The sequence below is a fragment of the Staurois parvus genome, unplaced genomic scaffold (genome assembly GCF_062004578.1).
Source record: "Staurois parvus isolate SC_StPar_1 unplaced genomic scaffold, SC_StPar_1.0 ptg000634l, whole genome shotgun sequence".
NCBI classification, from domain to species: domain Eukaryota; kingdom Metazoa; phylum Chordata; class Amphibia; order Anura; family Ranidae; genus Staurois; species Staurois parvus.
Genome location: NW_028318430.1, coordinates 12,962,116 through 12,985,322, shown reverse-complemented (window position 1 = coordinate 12,985,322; position 23,207 = coordinate 12,962,116). Strand labels below are relative to the sequence as shown.

At 39.6% G+C, this 23,207-nt stretch overlaps 1 protein-coding gene across 2 annotated transcripts in view; it reads right to left on the bottom strand.

The window, feature by feature from the left end:
• CARS2 (cysteinyl-tRNA synthetase 2, mitochondrial) overlaps nucleotides 1-23,207 on the bottom strand; it is a 98,017-nt gene that overhangs the window by 48,407 nt on the left and 26,403 nt on the right. Inside the window, exons 4-6 of one of the 2 annotated variants that reach the window (XM_089693583.1) lie at nucleotides 22,293-22,364; nucleotides 15,150-15,255; nucleotides 452-535 (exon numbers count right to left, since the gene is read on the bottom strand). In XM_089693583.1, the coding sequence (XP_089549709.1) occupies nucleotides 452-535; nucleotides 15,150-15,255; nucleotides 22,293-22,364 (262 nt within the window). The remainder of the gene's footprint in view (nucleotides 1-451; nucleotides 536-15,149; nucleotides 15,256-22,292; nucleotides 22,365-23,207) is intronic. The other variant, XM_089693584.1, reaches the window with a different exon arrangement.

Sequence of the window (23,207 nt, the reverse complement as noted above, 5' to 3'; positions counted from 1 at the left end):
TAGATCCAGCCTCAGTGCCAGCTCTGGACAGTATAAACTTCCTGCATGATGGAGTTAGGTGCTTCCACTGACTTTTTGGGACTGGTGGAACCAAGCTTATTGATACAAATGTACACTTATCCTTTTGAAGTTGTATAAATGTAATTATTTTAAGTTATGCAGGTCCTACACGCATCTTTTTTTGGATTGTATATTCTCTCTCCGGCTCTCCACATTCAAAAAACAAAATGACAAAGCTAGTTTTCATCAGACTGGCCATAAAACACATTTTTCTGCATCTTTCATTTGATACGGTATACAGAAGGTTTTTAGAAATACAGATTACACATAAAGCATTCAGTATTTGTATAGCTAGTGTTTATAACTGTGCAACGAAGCACAGTCATATTCCATGAACATTACAAGAACTATACTATACAGTATGTTTGCTTATGTACTACTAACAAATTACCTGGTTCAGTATTTATATCTGAAAAAGTACCAGTAAACTTCCCATATCTTTTTCCAATAGACTGGACATCGAAGTAAACATTTCCTGAACACAAAGCAAATTAGTAGACATTAAAGTGATTGTAAACCCTCACCTTGCAAAACAACCTATTCAGTTTAAAATAAAAGGCAAAACATTTGTGTACAGATAGACAAAAAAAATTATAAATACCTTCTTTCCCCTTTTTTATAAAGTGATCACATTCCCCCTGTCCTCAGCTGCATAAGAGCTGGGGGAGAGGAAACAGCAGTACACTGATCTTCCCAGTAAAATGGCTGTGCACAGGCATGTGTCAGGACAAGTTTGGTCATTGCAGGAAAGCAGGCCGAGTTCCTAGCACAGCTAGAGAACTGACATCTGTGTGTTCTCGTGCTTAGTGTGGTCAGCTTTTAATAGAAAAGCAGAGGCACTGGCAGGAACATCAGGGATTTTCACACAAAGGAAGCAATACAAAAAGAACAGGATACTGTTTCATACAAGTACATGGTACAGCAGGCATATATCAGGAATTTTAAATGTTGGGTTTACATATTCTTTTAGGCAATTGCAAAGTTAAATCGCTGCTAAACTGTGAACCCCATGCTTGTATTAGATTATTAGCTCTTTTGGAAGATCCCTTCAGGTTTGATGGGACCTCTCTGATCACTATATCAAATCTAGCTTAATGCAGATAGATATTTTGCCCTTACAAAGCAGGGAACTGATTTCTGAGTAAATATATACCAACAAATGACGCAACAGTTTAATCAACCTAGCAATTGTAACTGTCAGAAATATTGGTAGGAAGTGGAAAATACATGGAACTGTTAGTATCAAGGCAAGATCTGAAACCGTAAGAAAGCTGCATTACAATTGGTCATATCTCAAAGAATAGCATTTAGATAGTCATATATGACTTACTGAAACATTAACCTGTCACTTTTTTTAACCACTTGCCCTCCAGAGGATTTACCTCCCTTCCTGACCAGGCCATTTTTTTGCCATACAGAGCTGCATTACTTTAACTGACAATTGCACGATCATGCAACATGTGTTGATCACCTGTGTGGGTTTTTTTTTGGAGGGGGGTTTTGTGCTATAAACAAAAAAAGAAACAATTTTGAAAAGAAAAAGAAAAAACAACTATATTTTTTTACTTTTTGCTATAAAACATATCCAGTAAAAGAATTTAAAAAAATCCCAATACATGTAAATTAAATTGGTTTACGTGAAAGTTATAGCTTCTACAAATGGCGGTATATATACTGGAATTTTTATTTTATACGAGTAATGGCAGCAATCAGCGACAGGCCACACTACACACTGATCACAACTCAAAAAGTAGTGCCAAGCTGGGAAAAGTAGCCTTTCGCCCCCTTACTCTGCCCACCTCCTATCCCTAGCAAATGTCCAAAGTAATCACTACACATTGGCATCTGGGAGGGTGTCTGCACCTTCAGTTTGCTTCATATAGGCACATAAGAGAATCCAGAGCCTAGGGTCTGGGTAAGAAAGCATGAAAAAATGACAACCTGTACAGAGAACCTGAGAACTGAGGTAGGCATGCAATGTGATGCCACTGAGAGGACTCTTAATATTCATGACCAGTAAAAAGAGTTAATAATAATATTAGTAAATCTTTTCATATCTAGCATACATTGCTTCTATTGTTATGGTAGAAGGCAGTGAAGAGTTGATTGAAGAATTCAAAATAAATTAAAGGGAAAATAAAAACAATTAGTTAAGCACAGAAAACACCATACCAATTAAGAGGTCCATCATCTCAGGACACTAGCAAATAATTGACGACCCACAGAGTGGCTTAGAAATAAAGGGGCACACCCAAGGGGACATGCCCAGCAAAGCTTTTGACAGTCTCTAATCATTTCTCGTGCATTGCATCGTATACCCGTTTATAAAACATTTGTTAGATGAACATCCCAAGCGTTAAGGCTGCATTAATTTTCCCTGTATATTCTCTAATATGACTTCTTATGACCGTCAGCTCCATCTAGCGGGTTAAACTGAAATATTTTTTTTTCTGAAATACCACAAACAGAAAATATACTGCATTTTGGACACTAGATGGTGATGACAATCATAGGAAGTCATAGTATTAGAGAACATACTGGGAATTCCTGCAAATATATATATATACATTTATTTTATACATAGACTCCCTAGTGTGCTGTGCTTGCAGTAGATTATAGAGAATTTGGGTTTAGGCAATTGTGTAAATGTTGTGATTTTAGCATAGCTGCATTTGTTGCTATATAGTATATGCAGTTCATGGGCTTGTTTTACTGGCTGCAATTAGGCGATTATGCAGTATGGCCACTTTAATGCTTAGCTGAGTTTCTGTTGATTAATGTAACAGAAGTCAGGCACAAATACTGTTAATCACACACAATGTAAGTTTTTAATAAGCAACATAGAAAGGCACTTGCTTATACCTACAATCTATCAGCATTTGAGATTTTCCTACCAACCAAATTACTGTGTCTTTTAGTGTGATTTAATTTCGGCAATGTATTATTAGATTGTCATACAAATGTACTGGAATTATTGTGTTGTTAATAATTATGGCGTTACTTCATTATTAACAATATATTTCTAAACCTGATCTTCTGCAAATCCCCAAAATTAAACTTAATAGGTAGAAATACTATGGTCTAACCATACAAGTACGATACTTCCTAACACTAACATCTTTAGTACATCACAGAACAACAACGTTCACATGATACACTGTAGAGAAAACATGCTTGGAGACCAAGAATAAAACCAAGCAAGGCATATGCAAACGCTTCAGATGAGCACTTTCCTACAGACATCACAAATGACGTTGGGACAAGCTGGCTTAGCTAAATTTATACAGAAGCTGCTTTTCTTCTCCAGTTTGTGTTGCCTTCCTTGAGTGACTACATAAATGCAGTGCAGTGTCATTGAACCTCTCCATACCCAGAAGGACCAGGCTTTTCTCAGGGCTACAGCAATTAAATGTAAAGTAATGTTACCAGACTAACTTGTTACTCTGGCCTGAAAGAGCAAAGCACAGGTCCACTTCAAATGAACTGCTTTACATGCGCAGTAATCCTTTAAATGAAAGAAAATCCCTCATGCAGATGCTGCAATAGGATATAATTCATATGCATAATATACAAAACAGGATCACAGTCGTGTTAAAGACATTTACCCTAATGAATGTCATTGGAAAAGTATCCAGAGTGCAGCAGACTTCATCTAGAACAAATACATTATCAGGTCATAATGCTATGAAATGTCCTTGACATAACCTACCATTTTACAGGACAATTTAAACAGAACATCACACCATAACCTACCTGCCATCTTTGTCCTGCTCTAAAAATTACAGAAAATTATCTTTCTAATATGACCATGAGACTATACTGCAAGCAGCTGCCAGTCCATGCACACGTCTTCAGATGTCTCTTCACTGTCCCAGTTGCTCGAATAAACAATAACGTTGAAAGCTGACATGCCCTCTCTCGTAACTGCATTTGGTTACAGTGGCAGTTTAAGAATACAGAGCACACAGTTGCATTTTCATAGTAGCATAATAAAAAGACTGTGCATCAACATGATGAAATTGTCAAAAAATATTCCCCAAATATTGAAAGGTACAATTTGTATTTTACATGGCAAGCATGGTTTATAAAACCACTATTTATGCCGAACGAGGGTGCGTGTCCCTACGCACCGTCTGGCCAATTGATGAATCTAAAATAGAACCTTTGTTCAGATATATAAAACGTATGCTCAACTGTAGTTGATGCCTATTGGAGTGGAATTTACTGCGCACAACAATATGACTGGATACCATTGCAATTATTTACCTTACATCCAAATGGTTGATAACACCAGACCAGATCAAATACCATACCGGTTTAGATGAAGTGACGGCATAAAGAAGACACTGTAGCTTGAGCATAAACCTATCAGCTTGAATATATAATATCTATTAAGGAAATGGAGTTACTCCATGGACAAAACTAATTAGATAGAATAATCTGTCTTACATCACAGATATGTAATACGGGTACACTTATCCACGGGCCTAAATGTCAGCCTCTCGTGGACAAGCCCCATACATCACCATATCCAGACAAAAATACCTCACTGTCTTGAGGAATGCAAATGATGCACTGTAAAACGCAGTACAGACCTCTCCAAAAAAAAAGAAGAGGGGGGAGAGGAGTAAATACCATGTGCATTCAAAAAGACCCAAAAAAAAAAAAAAGAAACTCAACATGTTTCGTTTCAAAAAACAGAGCTTCATCAGGAGTATAAAGAATTAAAATAGGTTACATAGTGGCTGGAAGTTGTGCTTAGCTGCACATGGTGGCAGAATGGCCAAATTGGCCATTTGGATGTAAGGTAAATAATTGCAATGGTATCCAGTCATTGTTGAGCGCAGTATATTCCACTCCAATAGGCATTAATTACAGTTGAGCATACATTTTAAATATTTAAATAAAGGTTATATTTTAAATTCATCAATTGGCCAGATGGCGAGTAGGGACACACACCCTTGTCCGGCATAGATTTGTTATTTGCCAAAGATGATGATTTACAATTAGGGCTTATTTCAATAGTTAAAACCACTATTTGTCATAAAGTTGTCAGTAACTAAAACTAAACAGCATGACTGCACCACAAACATTAGTCTGAAATATATAGTAGAATATATTGCCCTGCACTATTTATGGACTATGAAAATCTTGTGCTAGCATAATAAAAACCATGATAACTCAATGCTGCTTAACCACTTGCCTACTGGGCACTTTTACCCCCTTCCTTCCCAGACCAACTTTCAGCGCTGTTGCACTTTGAATGACTATTGCGCGGTCATGCAACACTGTAAACATATGCTATTTTTATCATTTTTTAGACATATAGAGCTTTCTTTTGGTGGTATTTAATCACCACTTGGTTTTTATTTTTTACTAAGCAAACAAAAAAAGACCAACATTTTTTGAAAAAGTTTTTTCTTAGTTTCTGTTATAAAATTTTGCAAACAGGTAATTTTTCTATTAAATAAATCACTTGGCAACTTATAACCTAAATATAACTCATATAGTGAATAACTAACGTTTAAACCCAAAAAGATAGTTCCATGTGGGAGGAAGTAGAGAGGACACATTGGTGGAAGTGGCAACAGAGAAGGATGATGGTGCATTGAAGGTTTACCCTACATACAGCTATTGAGAGCTTGGAAGTGACTGCTATAACATCTGATTATCCCTTAAGGCTTGATATTACTCCATGACAGTAATTGTATGCATTCTTGCCATTTAGAGGTGGTCACGGAATGTTCACTTAATTTATTTTATGTTTATTTGATTTAAATTTTATTTATTTATTATTTGATATGGATTTGGTTTATTTATTTTATTTGTTAATTTAAAAAAAAATGATATATTTTTTTTTATTTTAATTTTTTATTTAAATTTTTGTTTTTGAGTGTACACAATTTGTCACTAAATATTTGTTTATTTATAGTGTACACAAAGTGATTTTCCATGATTCAGGTGTTCTCACAGTTGAATCTATTTTATGTTAATCTTTGTGCACAGATATAATACTGTATTTTTCGCTCCATAAGACGCACTTTTTTTCCCCTCAAAAAAGGGGGGAAAATGTCAGTGCATCTTATGGAGCAAATATGGAGTGGCCGGTCCGGTATTTCCACCGCCGCCGTGTCAGAATACAGGGCCGGCCGGTCAGCTCTGCAGTGGGACCTTACCTGTTCCTCTATCCAGCGCCACGCTGTCTTCCCGGCTTCTGTAGTGTGGGCGCTCGGCTTGACAGCCTGGTGCCCAGTGTGCATGCGCGAGAAGCGGTGCGCTTTGTGAATGGTAAGGCGGCACCTGGGACACATGACAGGTTCCAGAAGCCGCCGGACCAATCACAAAGCGCAGCACTTCTCGCTCATGCGCACTGGGCACCCGGCTGTCAAGCCGAGCGCCCACACTACAGAAGCCGGGAAGACAGCGCGGCACTGGATAGAGGGACAGGTAAGGTCCCACTGCAGAGTGGACACTAACCAAAGAACAACTCCGCTGAAGTAAGAGCGGGTACCTGTCAAATTCAGGTACCCGCTCCCCCCCCTCCCCAAAGGTCAACAGTCATCTCCTGTACTGTCCGCAGTCTCTGTTCATCTCCTGTACTGTCCGCAGTCTCTGGTCATCTCCTGTACTGTCCGCAGTCTCTGGTCATCTCTTGTGCTGTCCGCAGTCTCTGGTCATCTCTTGTACTGTGTCCGCAGTCTCTGGTCATCTCCTGTACTGTGTCCGCAGTCTCTGGTCATCTCCTGTACTGTGTCCGCAGTCTCTGGTCACCTCCTGTACTGTGTCCGCAGTCTCTGGTCATCTCCTGTACTGTGTCCGCAGTCTCTGGTCATCTCCTGTACTGTGTCCGCAGTCTCTGGTCATCTCCTGTACTATGTCTGCAGTCCATTGGTTTACAATATTTTTTTTCCTGTTTTCTGCCTCTAAAACCTAGGTGCGTCTTATGGTCAGGTGCGTCTTATGGAGCGAAAAATACGGTATATACTTATTTGTTTGGAAGGTATATACACATATTTGAAGGTAATACACTATTTTTTGTTTTATTTTTTCAAGGTAATCACTGGGTCCGGAATGCTGGAAATATTGAAGTTGGACACACAGAATTGAGAGATTTTGGTGGATTTGAAAATTAAATTTTTGGCACTTTAATTAATTTTATGTTTTGATTTATTAATTGAGTTAAGATGAAGAAAAAGGTTTTGAATATAGGTAATTTTTCTCCTTCAATGAATATAGGTAATTTTTCTCCTTCAATGATGTGCGCTGATGAGGTTGCACTGATGGGTACTGATGAGGCAGCGCTGATATGTGGCACTGATGGTCATTGATAGGTGGCACTGATGATCCCTGACTGGCGGCGCTGAAGGTCACTGACTTGTAGCAGAGATGGACACTGTTGGGGCTGGGGGCTGCACTGGACTGCCTCTGATTTTTTAAATACACTTGCCGTTTACCGTCTCTCCTCTTTCCTCAGCATGAGGAAAGTGCAGCCGATAACTGGCAACTGTATTTACATTGTGATCAGCGGTGTCATTGGACACAGCTGATCATGTGGTAAAAGGGAACTGTGATTGGCCTTTTACCATATCATGTGATCAGCTGTGTCCGTCAGACACAGCAATCACAGAGCTCTCCAGGTGTGTGCTCCTAAGGGCATGTGGGAGAAGCAGTTGTGGACGTCATATGACGCCCTCCCAGAACTAGATGACCAAGCTGAAGCCATCATTCAGCTCTAGACCGGTTGTCAAGTGGTTAAAGTAATAAGTAAAAAGTGTATTTTTTTCCATTATGTAAATAATGATGGATTCAGACCTTTACCCATCATTAAATGGTGCCAGCTCATATTTTTCTGCATACTTTATCTCTTGCTGATGTAGAAGAAACCTGGCCAAGACACACAAGTACCTGGATGCATCGCATGCCAAGATCAATGAGTTTCTAGAAATTCAAATATATAAAACATCTGTCAAGATTAGGTGGAAAAGAACATCTCTAACAATGGTAATGTCTCTCCCATCGTGCTACTAAATATCACACCACAGAGAGGTATGCATCATTCACTGCCAGGAGCCAAAATGTAAATCAGGGGTAACCTGCCCATTTGCAAGTGTGAGATGACACCCACTTATTCAGGAACATATTCATGAAATAACGATAAAGATTTTTTTTTTGGTAAAAAAAAAAAACATTTATCCAATGTACAGTATATAATAAATTATACACTCACCGGCCCCTTTATTAGGTACACCTGTTCAATTGCTTGGTAACACAAAGTGCTAATCACATGGCAGCAACTTGATGCATTTAGGCATGTAGATGTGGTAAAGACGACTTGCTGAAGTTCAAAACGAGCATCAGAATGGGGGAGAAAGGGAATTTAAGCAACTTTAAACATGGCATGGTTGTTGGTGCCAGACGAGCTGGTCTGTGTATTTCAAAAACTGCTGATCTACTGGGATTTTCATGCACAACCATCTCTAGAGTTTACAGAGAATGGTCCAAAAAAGAGAAAATATCCAGAGATTGGCAGCTGTGTGGAGGAAAATGCCTTGTAGATGTCAGAAGTCAGAGGAGAATGGGCAGACTGGTTGCTGTGACATTCAGATGGTAGGTTCATTATTTGGCGTAAACAACATGAAAGCATGGATCCATCCTGCCTTGTATCAACGGTTCAGGCTGGTGGTGGTGTAATGGTGTGGGGGATATTCTCTTGGTACTAGCAAAGTGTAGCTAATAAAAAGTGACTGCTGAGTGTAGATAGTAGCCAATTTACTTGAGCCTTTGCTGATGCCAAATTAAAGTAAATGATCCTAGTCAAACAAAAAGGGTTATCTGTGTAACTCCATGTAAACCTTTTCTATGCCATTAAGCTTTTCAACAGTCCTCTCTTATGCCAGTAAAATAGATTACAGAAACTTAGATCAAATGACTATGCACAATAAAGCACTTACAACCCCAATTCCCAAAAAGTTACGACGCTGTGTAAAATCTACATAAAAACAGAATGCAGTGATTTATAAATCTTTAACCCATATTTTACTGACAATACAAAATAAAAAAAAATATCGATTATTTAAATTGAGAAAATGTAGCATTTTAAGAATAAAATAAGGTAATTTTGAAATTGATGGCAGTAACAAGTCTCACAAAAGTTGGGACAGGGCCATGTTTCACGATGTAGCAACCCCTCTTCTTTTAACAACACTCTGTAAATGCCTGGGAACTGAGGAGACCAGTTGCTGGAATTTTGTGGGAGGAATGTTGTTTCATTCTTACCTAATATAGGATTCTAAATGCTCGACAATCCTGGAACTTCTTTGCTGTATTTTTCTTTTCAAGATGCACCAAATATTTTCAGTTGGTGAAAGGTCTGGACTGCAGGCAGGCCAGCTGAGCACCTGCACTCTTCTACTATAAATACTGAAATATGCAAGGCCTCCCTGAAAAAGGCATTGTCTGGATGGGAGCATATGACAGTGCCCCTCCAGATGTGCAAGCTACCCATTCCATACATAATAATGCACCCCCCATACCATCAGAGATGCAGACTTTTAAACAAAGTGCTGATAACAAGCAGGAAGATCCCTCTCCTCTTTAGCCTGGAGGATGCCAATATTATTATTATTCAGTATTTTTATAGCGCTAAAAGGTTTGCTCAGCGCTGTACATTATAGTGGGGGACAGAACATTCGAGCTTACAATCTAGGAGGATATGTCAAATTTTGATTCGTCTGACCACAGAATAGTTTTACACTTTGCAACAGACCATTTTAAATGAACTTTGGTCCAGAGAAGATGGCAGCATTTCTGGATCATGTTCAGATATGGCTTCCTATTTGCATGATAGAGCTTTACCTTGCATTTTTGGATGGCACAGCGCACTGTGTTCACAGACAGTAATTTTTTGAAGTATTCCTGAGCCAATGCAGTCATGTCCATCACAGAATTGTGCCTGTCTTTAATGCAGTTCTGTTTGAGGGTCCAAAGATCACGGACATCCAATAATGCATTTCAGCCTTGTCCCTTAAGCAGACAATTCTGCAGATTCTGATTCTCTGGACTCTTTTTATGATATTATGTACTATAGATGAAGATATATTTTAAGTCTTTGCAATTTTACGTTGAAGAATATTATTCTGAAATTGTTCAACAACTTTTAGACACAGCTACTCACAGATTGGTGAACCTTTTGCTATCTTTAGTTCTGAGACATCTGACTCTCTAAGATGCTCTTTTTATTCCCATTCTGGTTACTGACCTGTTTCCAATTAACCTAATTAGTTGCAAATGTTCTTCCAGCTCTTCCTTGTTAGTACCATTTACTTTCCCAACTGCTTGTTGGTCTCTTCCAACTTTTTTGAAACGTGTTGCTGCAATCACTTTCTAAATGACCTTTTTTTTTTAAATACATTTTCTTAGTTTAAACAATTGATATGTTTTCCATTATCTATTTATGAAAAAAATATTGGTTTATGAGATTTGCAAATTGTGGTTGTATTTTTAGGTAGTAAAAGCACTTTAAAAAAGGCATCATGACTATAATGAAGAAATAAAAAATACACCAATTAGCCATACCATTATGACCACCCACCATAACCCCTCAAAGCATGGACTCCACTAAACCTCTGAAGGTATGCAGTGGTATCTGGCACCAAGCCATTAGTAGAAGATCCTTTAACTTGCAAGGTGGGGCCTCCATTGATTAATTTGTTTTTCCAGCACATCCTACAGATGCTCTATTGGATTAAGATTTGGAGAAATTGGAAGCAAAGTCAAAACCTCAAACTCGTTGTGTTCCCCAAACCATTTCTGAATTCAATAGACCAGGTCACCTACTTCCATTGCTTTATGTTCTGGTTCTGCTACTCATGTGCCCCTTGTAGGTGTTTTTGACAATGGACATGTATCAGAATAGGCACCCTGGCCAGTCTGCAGGTACAAAGCCTCATATGCAACAAACTGTGATATACTGTGTGTTCTGATACCTTTCTATTGGAACCAGCCTAAACCTCTTCAGCAATCTGGGCTACAGTAGCTCTTCTATTGCATCAGACTACATGGGTCAGCCTTTGCTCCCCACATGCATCAATGAGCCTTGGCCACCCATGACCCTGTCACTTGTCAAAGTTGCTCAAACCCCTATGCTTTCCCATTTTTTCTTCTTTCAACACATCAACTTCAGGGACAATTTGTTCAATTGCTGTCTAACATTTTCCAGCCACAATCAGTGCCATTGTCACGAGATAATCAATGTTATACACTTTACCTGTCAGTTGTCATAATATTAAGGCAGATCAGTGTAGCTCAACAACCCCCCCACCCTTCCCAAATCAAAGGGTCAAATGCTCATTATAAATTCACATTACCCTCCACTCCTGTCTACCCAAACAGCTGAAAAATAAATTATCTCCCTGGATAATGCAAAAATCTTTATAAATAGACCAACGCTATACTCCCACAACCAAATCAATGTGCATTCCTCACAAACAAAATGTTCCATTAAGCTTATAATAAATTCCATAAATCACTGTGAGAAAGCATCAAAGTCCATAATCATTGTGTAAAAACAGCAATCCTTCTTTCCGCATAATTCCACTGTGTACAGTGCTCAAACACTCAGAAAGACTCATCAGATGCTTAAGACTTCTTATTTTTAAATAGGTCATAAAGCGCAAGATGAATGAACTAAGGAACCTCCAATTCTTCTCTTCTCTCCGACTTCACCTCCATTTAAGATTCAGTACTGCAGCTCCTCTTTTCGCTCATTTTAACTGTAGGTGAAGCTGAAGAGAAAAGATGGATTAGAGGTTTCTTGGTTCTTTTACTGTATCTTGTGCTTCATGTCCTGTGTAAAAATAAGAGGTCTGTGCTGCCAAAAGAGCCCAGGAAGGGCAGACGGCATCCAGGTCAAATATTTCTAATTGGATGTGTCAGTTAATCATTCAAGCCTATGGTTTGAAGGATAAGCTCTCACCCTTTCGGGTGAGAGAGCACTCTACCAGGAGTGTGGGGGCATCTTGGACTCTCCACCATCAGGTGTCAAGGAGGTGTCCACCATCAGGTGTCACATGGTCTTTGCTTCATATGTTCACAAGGTTTTACCAAGTGGATGACAGGGCTGCGGAAGATTCTTCCCTTGGCCGCAGCTGTCACGTACCGCTGAGGAGTACTTACCTGTAAAAGAGGTCCCTCCCCTTTCTAAAATTTCATTGCTTGCTACAAAAACTGATGTAGTTCCTGTGTAGGAGGGGTTATATGGAGGGATTTCCTGTGTGACTGATCTGCCACTGTCCATTCACCTACAGGTGGCATATACTGTAACTCACACAGTCACGAATAGTCTGGTTTGTGTCCAATAATATACGAGAAGTGGAAGAGGAGAAAATGCTGCAGAGGAGTGGAATATAATATAAAGCTATTATAGACCCACTTGTTAACTAAAGGGGTCTCTATATCTGGTGAGTGCATCTGAGTCTGGGCATGTACACCAGCGGTGCACACGGAGGTGTATTGTAGTTTTGGCTTCCGGAGCATGGTGCATGGCACTTGAAATAGAGGGACTTATTTTACACTTTCACATATCTTCCTTTATGATTTTTGTAGCATGTTATTTATACTTTGAATGGAGGTGCACTAAAGTTCCAGACAATAGGGAGAAAATGCAGTGAGAAGATAGATCTTATCCTGTTTGTTTGGGGGTTTTTTGCACAGTATATTTATTGTTTCACAGTTAATGGGTTAGCCCCATAGTAGGGGGTTATCACATTTTATTGCCTGGCAGCAGTACTCAGTTGTGACAAACTGAATTATAGTGGGTCATTTTTTTTTCCTGAAGTGCAGGACTTTCTTAACTATCTAGTCTTCTTCAGGGTCACATCTATAATGGCCCTATTTCAGGCAGCAAGACAACCTCTTCTACACTTTCATTTCTAGCACCTAATTATTTGTACATCTTGTAAACCAAGGTCCTATTCAGATTCCAAAATTAGTTTATATTGTAAAGTATGCCTTTTTTTTTTACATCAGTCTGCTCCCCAACCACAAAAATATGGGTTAATTGTTGGAAGTGTTACTCATAGTTTCCATATATTTTCTATGAAAGCCTGTTTTCTTCATATCCACCATCTCCCTTTGTTTATCTCCACAGTTATCTGAAAATCACCACAGAAGGATGTGGGGGGGGGGGGGGTGCTGGGATGTAGGGAGGGAGCAAGAACCTGCATCTATTCTATGACAACAAAAAAAGGTAGGTAGGTAGGTGAGTGTGTGTGTGTTAGTATGTTGGGCTGCAGGAAGTTAAAGTGGAACTAAATGCAATTAACAAAAAACCTGCAAGCAGACAGCTCTTTATTACAGAAAGCACACTCCATGTCTGTTATGAAATAAACACTTGCCTGTCTGCTTGCAGTCTTCTATGGAGCGCACAGTGAGCCGCTCATGCGCAGCTCAGCATGCACTCCCAGTACATTCTCTCTTTGTAGGAATGACAGACTCCTGTACGCATGTGCGGCATGACATCATTCCCCAAAGAGGACAGCCTCCAGCGAGAGATTTAACTGCCGCATAACTGGAATGAGGAGGTCAGTATTTCTCAGAGTTCAGTTCGGCTTTAAGGCTGAATGCCTTACCTTACCAGTCTTGCACAGTTGTACAGGCTCCTCTCCTGTACGAATACTGCTTCCTCTGATTTCATTGAAAACTGTAATCTGCTCAGAGTGTGCATTTGCAGCAAGTCAGACAGAGCCTGCCTCGTTTCCTGGCTGGAGGACATGCAGCATCATTTAGACATTTCCATCCCAGCCTGAAGGTCCACCTCTTTCATTTTTTGTATTTCAGTTCTTTTAAAGTGATATTAAAGACTCGGGTCTGTTTTTTTTTTTTTTAATAACAGACATTTCATACTTACCTGCTTTGTGCAATGGTTTTGCACAGAGCAGCCCTGATCCACTTCTTCTTGGGTCCCCAGCCGGCACTCCTGATCCTCCCCCTGCTGAGTGCCCCCAGAGCAAGCCTCTTGCTCCGGGGGGGGGGGGGGGGGGGGCACTTGTGTATGCTCACTACCGAGCCCCACTCTGTGTGTCTATAAAACACACAGAGCATGGCTAATAACCTGTCCCCTGCTCACTCAGCAGCTCCCGCCGCTGTGTCTCAGCCAGAGAGAGACCCAGCAGAGCCAAGTCTCCCGTGCACAGCACTGGATCGAGATCGGGCTCAGGTTTTAGGGGGGGCTGTGGAGGGAGCAGTAAAAACTCTTCAGCCTATACAACCTCTTTATTTATGAAGGCGGACCATAAAATGTGGGGTGTTACTTAGGGCATTCTGCATGCAAATGCAGCCTGTATAGGCATGCCCACTCCTCTAGACTAACAGCCACCAATCAAGTAATCTTGATATTTTCATAAATCCTCCCAACAGCCATCCCATCATTTGCATCAGGGCTGAGGGCTCTTGGGAAGGGTACTGAGCTAGGCTGCTGTGATATTTTCAGGAAGCTATGTACAACACACTGCTGGTCCCTCACAGCAGCCATTATCTGTCTGAATTGCATAGAGAAGCACAGACAGCCAGTGATGACATCACGGGGTCTTAGAAAAGATATGTAATGAAAACAGAAAGGTTTTATTTAACAATTTGATTAAAATGTTGATGAGGGGGAAAAGATGGAACCATGAAAGATAAAATATAAACAGACTAAACATAAAAAAAGCAAAATTAAGGGAGATAGAGAGATAAGGCCCATAAATAGGAAAAGAAAAGGTAAATGACCTACAACACATTTCTACAATACCTAAAAACTCTTTTAGCAAATTTAAACAATAAATGATTCATGTTATCCTGTGCCTGCAGATGTCTGACAGGATCAAAGCCATCTCTTACCAATGTCACATAATCATGATTTTACTCATCAACTGACATATCAATCATCAGATTTTTTTTTAAAATTGGTATAAAAGCTCTCATATGACCTTCTCTTTAGTGATGCCCTTTTTAACCACAGTGTCCACATTGCCCTGTGTACGCCATTGATGCACAGTAGATTCCCAGGTCACGAAAAAAAAAAAACAAAACAGAAAAAGTAAAGCACTTACCTTGTGAGGTAGAATAGGCATGGCCATTAAGTATAATTTTTTGAATAAAAGATATAATCTCTGGAATATGTTCTGTAACTCTCATGTATATTGTGGGGGGAAGTACCTGAAAAAAAAAACATACCCAAACATTTTATCTTAGTATAGGTGGAGCCTGGTGGGCTGAATAAGCCCCTAGCTTCTTATGCAACCTGGATACTCCAACAACATGATCTCCCTTCCATAGTTTTCTCTCCCTGTCCACCTAAGACTTTTAGGTTATCCCACCTTCCTGCCTTCCCAGTGGCAGATTCACAGTCTGGGACCGGAAGAAGCCATCCTCACTCTCCAACAGTGCAAGCCAGAGTGGAGTAAACTTTCTTCCCTCGCCAGCAAGGTCCGTGCACCTGGGAGACAGTACCAGAGAAATTTTGTCCCAGCAGCTGGATGAGGGTACGGGTGATGGAGCAGCCAGCTCATCTCCACAGCGGCAGATCCACAGTCCGGGAGAGTAGGTGGTCATCCTTCCTTCCCAGCAGCAGATCCACTGTTTAGCACCTACCCTGACTTCAGAGCTCCAGGGAGTTGGGCAGTCAGCCCCTCTCCTCAGCAGCAGATCGAGCCCCAGAACAGTAAAGACCTCCCAGCTGAAGAGCTGCCAACAAGGTAGAGCGCTGCTGGCCTCTGTCTAGCACCTACCATGTCTTCAGAGCTCCAAGGAGTTCGGGCAATTGGTCCCTCTCCCCATCAGCAGACCAAACCCCGGAACGGCAAAGACCCCCAGCTGAAGCGGTGGCAATCGGACACAGATTCCACAACTTCTGTCCCTCACCTACCGATGACAACTCTTCCGTCTAACGCATATTAAGACCAGGTGGAGGTTTGGGACCTGATTAGCCTACTTGGAATAGGAAATAAATATGACAGACCCAACCGGGACAGGGGCTTTTGAAGGGGACTGCAGGCTAGCCTCTTGCCTACTGACCATGGGCCCTGGAATCTGAGGGGGCTCTATTGTTTGGGGGAGGGGGGTGCCAGGGGGGGACATTTGGAGTATTTTTTTTTTTACAACCAGTATACAATCAGAGGGAACACATCAGTGAAGGAGAAAATTACTTATTTACAAAATTTTATAACAGAAACTAAGTAGTGATTAAATGCCACCAAAAAAAAACCTCTGTCTCAAAAAAGAAGATAAAAATTTTGTTTGGGTGCAGTGTTGCATGACCACGTAATTGTCATTTAAAGTGCGACAATACTGAAAGCTGAAAATTGGCCTGGGCAGGAAGGGGGTAAAAGTGCCTGGTAGGCAAGTGGTTAACCACTTGCCCTCCAGAGGATTTACACCCCTTCCTGACCGGGCCATTTTTTGCGTTACGGCGCTGTGTTATTTTACCTGACAATTGCCCGGTCATGCAATGCTGCACCCAAATGAAATTTACATCCTTTTTCTCCCAAAAATAGAGCTTTCTTTCGGTGGTATTTGATCGAGTCTGCGGTTTTTATTTTTTGTGCTATAAACCAAAAAATACCGACAAAAAAAATATTTTTTACTTTTTTGCTTTTAAACATGTCCAATAAAAACATTTTAAAAAATGGAATTTCTTCATAAATTTAGGGCAAAATATATTCTGCTACGTCTTTGCTAAAAAAAAATCCCAATACGTGTAAATTAATTGGTTTTCGTGAAAGTTATAGCACTTACAAATGACGGTATATATACTGGAAGCATTTTTTTTACTAGTAATGGTGGCAATCAGCGACTTATAGAGGGACTGCGGCGGGAATTCTGACACTGGGAGGAACTGACTTGGTGTCATGGACATCCCAAGTGACACCAATACAGTGATCAGTGCTAATAGAAAGCACTGACACTGTACAGGAAGGGGTTAACTGTGTGCTGTGTGTGTTTTACTTTGGGTCTATGTCTGTGCTTTCCACTGTAAGCACATTGCTTTGCATAGCTCTGCTATGCAAAGCCATACAAAGCAGTGTGCTGGATCTGACAGGGGAGAGAACTGTATTGTTTACATACAGTTCTCTTCTCTCCCCCCCCCAAAATTTTTACTATAGAGCAGCGGTAAAGCGAAAAAGGGATATTCTTTTAAGGAAAGTGCAAATTGTGGACAGAGAGAATAACGGATTCCCAAAGGGTATGAAAGAAGCCATCTACATCAAACTGATGTGACTTTCCCTAAACCATCTGTACCCCACATACAATGCAGTGTTAACATCTGTACCCAGGTGATTTGACAATTCACACCTTTATCTAAGTGTTTTGAACAATTGACATGTTCTACATTTCTTGGAGTCCTGGTGTTTGATATATGGAAACAGAAGCAAATGTCACAACCTTTCACACCTCCTACATGGTTCCTGGAAATCAGCAGCTGCCTTGCCGCATAACATGACGACTGGATTAAGGTGACTGAGCTACCTGTGAAACTATAAATGATGGGGTTTGTTCTGGAAGCTAATTAGAATTGAGAAAGCAACTTGGGTGAGTAGCAAAATGCATCAAAACATTTTAAAACAAGTCCAGGTAATTGTGACTAACTACTACTAGGTGTTTAGTCATAACTATTTGGATATTTCCACTCAACTTTCTTTACTGCTTAATGTGATTTTAAAGGCAGATTTTTTTTTTCTAATTAACAAACATGTCATACATACCTGCTCTGTGCAATGGTTTTGCACAGAGCCGCCTCAATCCTCCTCTTCTTGAATTCCCAACTGGCGCTCCTGGCCACTCCCTCCTGCTGAGTGCCCCCATAGCAAGCAGCTTGCCACTGCTCTGTGTGTCTATTCACAAATGTAGTGCGGCTTGGCCTGCCCCCTGCTCTCTCCTCAGTGGCTCTCTGGCTGTGATTGACAGTAGCTGGAGCTAATGGCTCCTGCTGCTCTCTCAACAAATGAGGAGTCGTCCCCAGAGAGTCGCTGCTATTGTGGGCTCAGGGAAGTTGTAGGGGGGGCTGTGAACAGTAAATTTTTAGCATAGAATGCATGAAAGTAAAAAACCTTGAGCCTTTACAACCGATTTAACTCAAATTTTGGAAAATGAGTTCGTACTACGTAAAAACAACTGTACTTGTTAAACAAGAACACATTACTCATAACTCAAACAAGGAAAAATTGCTTCTGGGAAGAACAGAAGACAGAAAAACATTAAATTATCAAACTGAGACTGACAAAACTAAATTACACTTTAATGTAATCATATTATCAGCAATAAGACTTGATATTATAGTTAAAGACATGCAGAAGCACCAGAGAGGCATTGATGCTCCCATTTAGGTGGGAATTACAATGAGCATTGTCATAGAAACTCCAAGGGAATCTATAAAAAACTAGAAGCACTCTAAACATTGTTTTAGAGCACCTGCCATACAATATAACCTATAAAAACATGACATAGCATTGCAGGGAAAAGTTGTAACATCAACACTATGATCAGCCTTTAGCAGAATGACCCCAGGACGAAATTAATGTTTATATGGCACCATACCTCTGAAGTTTCTAAGTACATGTTTTTGTCTGCATGGCCTTGCAACAACCTGTGCTAGCCTCTAGCATAATAATGGCAGCTTACCTTGGCACATATGCCAACAGACTGCCAATTTTTCGTGGTAGTTCACATCAACACCCAGTGCATGTGCCAAGAAGTGAATTTTGGCAGCTCACATGCAGGTGATGCAGCCCCAATTTACACATGGAACAAGCAGAAATATTGAGAATTTCAGCAATTTAGGATTCAATCCATCTATGTTCAGGCTGGTCGTACCTAAGATGATTCATCAGACAACTAAAATGGACCTAATGTTAGGGTTTGCATACATTTTAAAGCTTGTTCTTATCATTTATAAACAGTGACTAAAGAAAGTACACATAAACAGCGCTATGTCAAAACACAATGTCCATGTGATATAAAAGGATAAAGGAAAGAAAAAAACTTCCATCAAAAAAAAAATAATTATAAAATAAAATTATAATGTGAAAAGTTCAATTCATTCCAGTGGTAAGTGTATCTTTAAGATAAAGCGATCCACCATCCATGTGATCCTGCAGTGATTAACACCCCATTGGATTCAACACTCACCAGCGTTTCCTCATATCCGACTTCCTCTGAGGGTGTGACCATACGTAAAAGAGGGCGGCTTTATAGAAGGCAGCTTGTTATACTATTGGTTAGGTAATTAATGCTCATGATCACCATCTTGTGGATAAATTTAAGATGACATAAAATTAATCCATAATAAGTTTGATGGGCATTCAAAAACCTTTCTCTATACAAAAACTAACTACACAAGATCAAAATGCAACCAATTGGACATTTAAACATTCAAGATCAAACCCCAAATACAAATAATTAAATAAATAACAAAATGACAGGAATTAAATGAAAAAAAATGAAAATGAAATTAAATAAACTAAATTAAATCCTAAAAAATATTATTTAACCTCCCTAGTGGTCTGATTATGTCCATATTTCTGTGCTCAAAGCGGTACATTTTTTTGCATGGAAATATGTATTTTTTTTATTGTAGGCCTGTCATTTTTACGAATAACTCACTGAAATCTGTCCAAACAAGAGGCTAGTAAACATCCCGGGTAGGATAAAACTTTAAACACGAAATTATAAATTATAATTTATTAAATAATCATAAAAAAGAATATAATAACAAATTTAATTCAATAATATTATCAAACCAAAAACACAGAAATTTGAAATATAGCACCAAGTTCACACATCACTGAGCAAAGTCGCAAAATCGTTTTCAGTGTCTGATGACGAATTTCCCCACGAATCATTATCACTCAATTCTGCAAGTGGTTCCGATTTACTATCGCTGTTCTCTAGCTGGTCTAAAACCGCTTTTGACCTAAAGGGACGCTTTTTGGACGCCATGGACATTTCTCAGTTTCCAGGCAGAAAGAACAGTAAAAATGCAGGCAGGGCACAGGACAAAGCACTCGGGACAAAACGTATGTGAAATGGTTTGATACAGTAATGTTTTACTATGTGATTTTAGTGAATGTCACTTTTTGTCATTTTCAAATTTCCCGCCGTTCCGTCCCCCGTACGTCCCGACGCTCGCAGGGGACGGAACCCAGATGACAGATGCCGGCATCCGCCAGATTACATTGCCAGGGACAATACAGGAGGGACATCGCGGGAGCGCAGGACAAGGTAAGTGATTGAGGGATCCCGGAGCAGCTCCGCATGGTAAGCCCGAGTGTAGCTCAGGGTTACCGCTCTTGATACTGAAACTTTACCCCAAGCTACACTCGGGAATACCGCCAGGGAGGTTAATAAACAAATTTAGATCAACAAATAAATTAAATTGACAATAACCATATAAATCATAATAAATCAATAAACCCTAATAAAACAATGTCTAGTTCAATATTTCAGCCATTAGGTGTTAAAGCATCAGTAAGGAAAATCCATTTGGTTTCCCTTTTAGATAATTCCCTCACCCAATTAGAACCAAATGGATTTTCCTTACTAAATCCTTATCTTAAAGAGACACTTACCACTGGAATGAATTCAACTTTTCACATTGTAATTTTATTTTATAATTTTTTTTTTTTGGTGGAGGTTTTTTTCTTTCCTTTATCCTTTTATATCAATTGGACATTGTGTTTTGACAAAGCACTGTTTATGTGTACTTTTTTCAGTCACAGTTTATAGAATTTTTTTGTTATTTAAAATGGCAGCTTGGTTTAAATATTTAAATTACTGGTTTAATCATTTTTATTTTATTTTTGTATACCAATATTTTCACCATTTCTTGAGCGCTGTGATATAGGCTGGTTTCATCCTATATATTTTTAATTTGTTCTTATCATTGCTGAGCTCCACCTAAACAACAACAGGTCAAAATATGGGCATAATAACGAGCAGGCCTACACATGATATTTTCGCTATCAGGAAAAGAATGTTGTGCATAGCATACCAATTAGAATCTTTTTTCCATTTTCAAACATGGACTGTAAATATGATAGTTGTAATCTGATTGGTTAGCGATAGTTGTAATCTGATTGGTTGGTATAGGCAACAAAAGGTTTTCCTGCAGCACACTACTCATCCATCATTTCGATTTAAGTTTTTGATTTGCATATTATAATATCCAAGCCTAAAATGAATTTGTCATGTCATGGAACATCTGTGTATTTTGGAATTACCCTGTATGTACAATTCATATACAGTCTTCCACTGACTGCATTTAGGCAAGGGGTCACTATTAGGCAAGGCAGTGCCATGGATTTAGGAACATCTCTTCATGCACAGTGAATCTAATGCCTGGTACACATATTCAGCATTTTTCATTCAACCCAGTGGGCTGAACGAAAAAAAACCTGAGTGATTGCTGTACAAACATGCGATGCTAGTGCAGCGATCTCTCCAGCTGTGCCTTTGTGTTTGGACAGGGGGACTGCCCCTCTGTCCTCCCCCATCAGAACACACTAATCAGTGCTCACAGCCATTGGCTGGATTTCCAGCATGTCCCTTTGACAAAAGACGATCCTTACACCGGCTTCTGTCAGAAGGATAGATATACACATGGCCTGAATGGTGGCCAGTTCCTGCTGAACTAGCTGATATTTGGACCGTGTGTACTCAGCTTTAGTGGAAGCCAGTTGAGCAGTTGCACAGTAAGGTACTAAGCAATTGCTTTGTGAGGATACTAATATATTACCTTTTTTGCATAGATTACCTTCATCTGTCCATACAGGTTCCATAGTCTGATCTGTACTCGTTATTACCTAGACTGCACTATTTTGCTTTGTCTGTCTTTTTTCATCCATGATCATTTGCTGCCTGACTTGTGTTTCTTCTTGGTGCTGCCAGCAGTTAAATCATTTATGGTCCTGTGCTGCTTGCTATTATTCAGCTTATATACAGTTTATGATCCTGTGTTGCCTGTCCTGACCTATGGTTCATGATTCTGTGCTCTCTAACTGTAGCATGTCACAGGACTATGAATTGTATTTTTTGCTCCTGTTTCGCTATGCAGTCACAATGTTCCCCCTTCAGGAGTCATTGCAGTAGTTATGTAAGCAATCCACTAACATTGTGACAATAAAAACAAACTATACACCAGCCACTATTGTATGCTACATTTGGGCACTTTTTCTCTGTAACATGCAAACCAAAGTTACCTTCAATGCCATCATGTCTTGTTTAAACTCCTCTTCATAAGCTCGAGCCAGAGACAGTGGCGTCATGGTAAGCTGTATTGAAAACAAAGGCAAAAACATGATTAAAATAAAACAAAGATGAAGAATACTTGCATGGTTATTCATTAAATTAAAAAGTAGCAAACAAAATGCATAAACACATCACAACCAATCTGAACAAAGCAGAGCATCTTGCTCTTTGAACATCACTTTTTACATTGCTTTTTTGAATAAGCATGTCAACATTTGTTATAATGTGATCAACAGATTTTATAGATATTATAGGGCTTATTTTTTAAATAGTGCAAGGAGCAAAATGCTAAGTGCAAAGTGTAGTAATCCACAGCAACTAAAGTTTACCTTACTGAAGTCAAACTAGTACAATATACACTACAAAGTGTACTAGCTTCATTTACATTTTAATTAAATAAATCTACTCTGTAGACTTTGTTCATTGGAAGTGCAGTGTACAGAAGTGCAGCAGGACAAAAGTGCATAGTTTGAAAACAGCAGGGGTTTGGAAACAGCCAATTATCTTTGGCACTTCTCTACATAAAAAAAAAAATCACTTAAGGAAAGAAAACAAAAAAGGGAGTTTTGGCAACATAGGCTCTTCTCTGAAACTGAAAAACAGTTATTTCCAACTGAGCAGGCCAAGGTGTTTTTCAGGGTGGATACCAATACATGCTTTGTGGGTCCCTGTCCATCGGTCATGTACATGTGAGATGTCCTTTGAGAGTGTGCGTAAGGTCCGCTAATGAACTTGTATGCTGTCGTGTGCCAGATGATTGCCTTGGTCCTATCCACATCCAGATGACCATGATGGGATACACCTTTTACACAAATGCGCAAAAAGATTGTGCTTCTGGTTAGTGCATTCACATTACCATTCTGTAA